General features: G+C 32.9%; 1 protein-coding gene across 1 annotated transcript; it reads left to right on the forward strand.

Annotated features, from left to right (window-relative positions):
• The first annotated feature begins 2,447 nt into the window (after window positions 1-2,447).
• LOC139526072 (uncharacterized) lies at window positions 2,448-5,419 on the forward strand. Its single transcript, XM_071321227.1, has 3 exons — window positions 2,448-2,756; window positions 4,439-4,510; window positions 4,923-5,419. Exons 1-3 carry the CDS (start codon window positions 2,465-2,467, stop codon window positions 5,399-5,401), a joined length of 843 nt encoding a protein of 280 aa, XP_071177328.1. The 5' UTR covers window positions 2,448-2,464; the 3' UTR covers window positions 5,402-5,419.
• Window positions 5,420-5,696: the final 277 nt, after the last annotated feature.

Consider the following 5,696-nt stretch of genomic DNA (forward strand, 5'->3'; position numbering starts at 1 on the left):
TATACATCTCCCAATTGATACGATATTCCCGTGCTTGCATTTCCTATCATGATTTTCTTGATAGAGGTTTGCTGCTCACAAGGAAGCTATTAAAACAAGAGTTCCAAATAGTGAAGTTGAAATCATCCCTTCGTAAATTTTACGGACGCCATCACGAGTTGGTTGACCGTTATGGAATAACCGTTTCACAAATGATATCGGATATGTTCCTTACGTCGTAACTACAATCCCCTTCCCGTTCATGAATATGACCTACCGAATTAGACTATTTACCGGATTTGTAATCACTTAAGCAACACGACGGGTGCCACATGTGGAGCAGGATCTGCTTACCCTTCCGGAGCACCTGATATCACCCCTAGTTTTTGGTGGGGTTCGTGTTGTTTATTCTTTAGTTTTCTATGTTGTATCGTGTGTACTATTGTTTTTCTGTTTGTCTTTTCTATTTTTAGCCATGGCGTTGTCAGTTTGTTTTAGATTTATGAGTTTGACTGTCCCTTTGGTATCTTTCGTCCCTCTTTTAAGCCGAACAAAACAGTTTATATTTTTCTGACATTGACCTAATATTATTTTTATGCAGCAACTTAAACTAATACATGTGTAGCGTTTTAAATCGTAACACAAAAGTTAAACTTATTTTCATCCCTAAATGAACCTCAGATTATGGAGAAAGTTTTCCATGATGAAATTGACATTATACAAAATATAGCTATGTTACTATATTTTGGAAATAAACATACCTAGTTGCAGTATAAAATCATTTACACATACTGTACATTTGTGCTCAACATAATATGAAAAATGAAAAACTTATTTAATCTTTAAGAACTTTAATCAGTATTCAATGTCAATAATAAGTTATTTCGTTAAAATGTAAACTTAGTATATAAAAAAATGCCAACTTAAAGAATTTGTGAAAATTGTAAACCAGCGATACATTTAACTTGACGACTCCAACGTAGCACCGTCTCTGATAGTATCCTATTGTTCTGAAGATTGTTCTAAATATGGCGCCTTAGAAACAATACCTTGATACCTTAATACCGATATATTTGTTGATAAACTGTACGTGAAAGACTTTTTGTGAAATAATAATGTCTGAATATAGATTTGAAAAAACTGCAATACGCATTTGCCGATAGCATAATGCATCGACAAAAGATACAAAAATAGTGTTACAAAAGACCAACACTAATTGATGAATCTGAAACTTGAAATCTCTTAACTAACATATGTTGTACATGAAAGCGAATTGTTTCATTCAAATGTGAAAAATAAACATTATTTCCTCAAAATTTTACTTTGCTATCAAACTTTAATTTTAATTTTAAAGACAATCCGGTACACATTTAAATGTTTCTATGTTTCTATGTAAACCTAATGTTTCACAATTGTTGTGACAGAGGGTAACTTTGTTGTTATAAACTAAACTTAGTGTGTCAACAAATCAGAACAAGATTGAATCATAAGTCGTAATTGGCTCTGACTTTTAGTGAATTTAAGTCCTTCTTATGTTGGTGCCTTGTTTAAAAAAGAGAAGATGTGATATGATTGCCAACGAGACAAATCTACACAAGAGACCAAAATGACACAAAAATAAACAACTATAGGTCACCGTACGGCCTTTGACCATGAGCAAATCCCATACCGCAAAGTCAGCTAAAAAAAGGTCCAGAAAGGACAATGTAAAACAAATCCAACGAGAAAACTAACGACCTTATTTGTATACTGAAAATGAACGAAAAACAAATATGTAACACATAAAGAAACGAATACCACTGAATTACAGGCTCCTGACTCGGGACAGGCACATACATACAGAATAGAGGGGGGGGGGGGGGGAGGTAAACAGGTAAGCGAGATCCCAACCTCCTCCTAATCTGGGACTTTTTTTTCTTTTTTGTTCTTCGTAGAAATACTTTTTTGAGTTCAGCTATTTACAACATTATTTTACAGTTTGTTCTTACGATGTTATGTAACAGGAATGTTCCGGTAAGGGTATGCTATGCTTGTGGATCACACATACGTTACACCCTGCAAGATTCTGTTTGTTCCAGTCTTAACTCAATAGTTTATTATGGAGTGTTTCATATTGGTCGTATTTGTTTATCGTAAATTGCAAATATTTTTAATTAGGCTATTAATTTCTCGAGATAAAAAATATAACATGTTGTTATTCGGGGCCTTTTCATGCTCACATTCACATCTTTGGGGTTTTCGATTGAATAATTTTTGAAAAACAGTGTGCAACAAACATTTCTGCTTTAGATCGTCATACATATTAAATAATATACAGCCGAAAACGAAAGACTAGTTGTGGGCGTTGTGTTATCTTGTTTCGTGCACAATTGAATAATCAGTCTTTTGATTTAACTACTTTGTATTATAAATAGATCTTATCTATAATTTATAAAGTTCATAAACGAACCACTCGACTGTAAGTTCTCGTGAAGACATTTGATGAATGATAAGAATGAATTACCTTTACATGTTTAAATTATTGCATTTGTTTGCTGTGTGTGCCTTAGGACATGAAAACAAACGACTCTTGTTAAATGACCCTGATGTTTTAGTTGCTCGTTTGTCAAATTTGGAACAACAAAACCAGTTGCTAACACAGCTGGTAAATCAAATAAATGCGACTTGCCGGGCGGAAAATGCAGATCTACAGGCAAAGTATTTGGATCTAGTGTCTAAAATGGCTCAAACAGAGTCTCATCTTCAGCACCATGACCAACAAATAACTGCAAGCAAAGGTAAGCCTTACAGTTATTAGCATGGGTTGTGCAGGTGAACAAGTTATTTTACAACGCCTTTATAAAACAAACAAAAAAGTAAAAGAGTAAATAAATGAAGGTATTCGGTTAAAGTTCTTGCATGGTATAAACGCTCCACTAAAACCATTCCCCATATCAACACCCTCCGAAATTACACATAATGCAATTTAATTTCAAAGAAAGCGTTAGACTACAAATTTATTAAAAAAAAAACGAATTTTGATCACAATATTTATGAAAATTGTATACAATTTAAAACCTGTTCTTAACAATATTTTGACACCATTCATTCATTCCATTCCCGATCGCACGTTACATTACCAAACCATTCCCCATATAATTTCTACCATTACATTATACACGTTTTTGGGAAGTTTACACCATCCAAGGGCTAAAAATGTGTCTACAAGGAGGGAATTAAAATGCTAAGGGAGCAACCAGATACTTTTAAAAGGGGGTTATGGTTTTATTTTTGTCGGGGTCCGATTTTTTTTTCTAGTTTTTCTCGAATTCTTTTTTTTTTCAATTTTGATGTATGGGGAAAATCAGGATTCAGAAATTTTTTTGTGTCTTTTTTCCTTCATCAAATTAGGAACCGGAATTTATTTTTGGAAAAAAACTATACACCCCTTTAGTTGAATGGTCGTTCCAAAAAAAAATCGATAGCTGGGACAAACAATATTTTCATTTCAATGACATGAGATTTGTATGTAAAAGTCAGTTGCATTACTTGCATATAATAAATGAACCATGAACTCAAACTGTGCCAATATAAGACCAGGAACAACATAATTTCAACGGCAGCATAGTTTTCCCCGAGTTTGAATGTTCAAGTCAAACATACTTCAGATTACTGTTTTACAATATAGAAATTTTGGTTTAGACTTGCAAGTGAATAATTGGACTTCATTTTAAACCTTATTCATATGATCTTCTATTTGATCCAATAATAAGAGATAGGTTACACTAGAACTAGGAGTGTTCGGTAAGCAAAATAAAAAGAATGTCAACATTGAAAGTGAAACAAGGGTCAAACTATTTATTTAGATTGACTGATTTGGTTCACAAAAACAAATTCTTATATACAGATAAAAAGAATAATTAATGAGTTTCGAACGACGGTATACTACTGTTGCCTTTATTTATTGACATGAATTTAACCCTATAATATAAAATCAAACAGATCAAAAACAATCAATTTCACGAGGTCGATAGTAATTTACATTTATATTTAGGTTTATATATGGTTAAATGATCTTCGACAGTCTTTAGAGATCACCTAGATAGTTAATACATGTTATCGACCTCATGCATTGTAAATTGTTTTATTGTACACTTTATTTTTTATAATTTTGTATATTTTAAATCAAATATGTGAATACGGTGATATCGGTGTACATACAATTGCCAGCTAATGTCACTTTAAGCAAAATGATTCTACAAGCAATATCAAAAGAGTGCTCTTGGTATGTATCTGTATCTAGAAAAAATGTAATACAGAACAATTTTTAAGTAGTATGTGAAAAGGTATTCTCTCTAACGGAATCATTCTTATTATTGTTCGTTTGCTTTATATAAATGTTTTGAAAGAGAAACAATTCCTGAATTGAATTCAGTAGGTATGCATGCATGTAACGATTTCAAACCATTCTTACTTACAGACCATGGATCCACATATGTAAGATGGGGAAGAACTCAGTGTGAAGGCACACATACTGAACTTGTTTATACAGGTAATGTTTGTATCTTCTCTCCAATTATTATAGACAAATCCATTTAATACATTCATATACCAACTTCAATCAAATTCGTTTTCCGCAAACCGAACTCCAAAAAAGTATCAAATTATTAAGAAATAAAAACTTAATACCATACGTTGCCTGCTTTACTCTTTGTATTGGTAGGAAAATGTTGAGAATTAATTGCTTGGATTTTAATAAGACACCAAGGTAATATATATATAAACATTAAAAATGGAATACTAAAAATAGATCAATAATTGAATTAGATTTTGGATATTTAAATAGGTTCGCCTCGAACATCTGGAATTTTCTGATTTATTAAATTTGAACGGTATTATTCGCTTAGTTTTAGTTGCAATATAAGTCTATAATGAACAATTGCTTATTATATCTATTTCATCAGGATATGCTGCAGGACAGCGTTATGTTCATGTGACATATTCCTCTCGTTTTGGTGGACCTGCTGATACCTTGTGTTTACCTAAAGATCCTGAACTTTCAAATATTTCAACAACAAGCGGATGGAGTTCACTTTATGGCACTGAATATGACGTTAACGGATTTGCTCAAGATTCAGTAAATAATGATGCTCCGTGCGCGGTATGTAGAAATATCCATGCCTCTTCCTCCATTGTGATACCAGGACGACATTCTTGCTATTCAAATTGGATAAAAGAATACGATGGTATTCTTGCTAGTGGTCATGAAGGTCACAGTTCCTCTTCTTATATATGTGTGGACAAGAACCCAGAGTACATTCCCTCTGGAGAAAAGAATGAAGACGGCCACTTGTTTTATATTGTTGGTTTAAAATGTGGACCACTACCGTGTCCACCCTACCATGACAATCGTCAAGTTAACTGTGTTGTTTGTTCAAAATAAATTTGTCAAAGTTGAAAATGTTTTCTTTAAAAAAAAGAACCACTTTAGACATCATAGTTAACCTACTGTGAGACTCACAAGTACAGTTAAACCTGCTTAAGAGACCACCTGTATTAAGCAAAAACCGGTGTTCCAAGACCATTAATTAAAGATCCTTTTGTAGTGCATTTCTTATAGATTGAACCTGTATAGACAACTTTTTGCTCTTCCTTGAGTGGTCTCTTAAAACATGTTTCACTGTATGTCGAAAATGTTTGGCCTTATAACTTTTTTGATCTGAGCGTCACTGATGAGT

The sequence above is a fragment of the Mytilus edulis genome, chromosome 6 (genome assembly GCF_963676685.1).
Source record: "Mytilus edulis chromosome 6, xbMytEdul2.2, whole genome shotgun sequence".
NCBI lineage: Eukaryota > Metazoa > Mollusca > Bivalvia > Mytilida > Mytilidae > Mytilus > Mytilus edulis.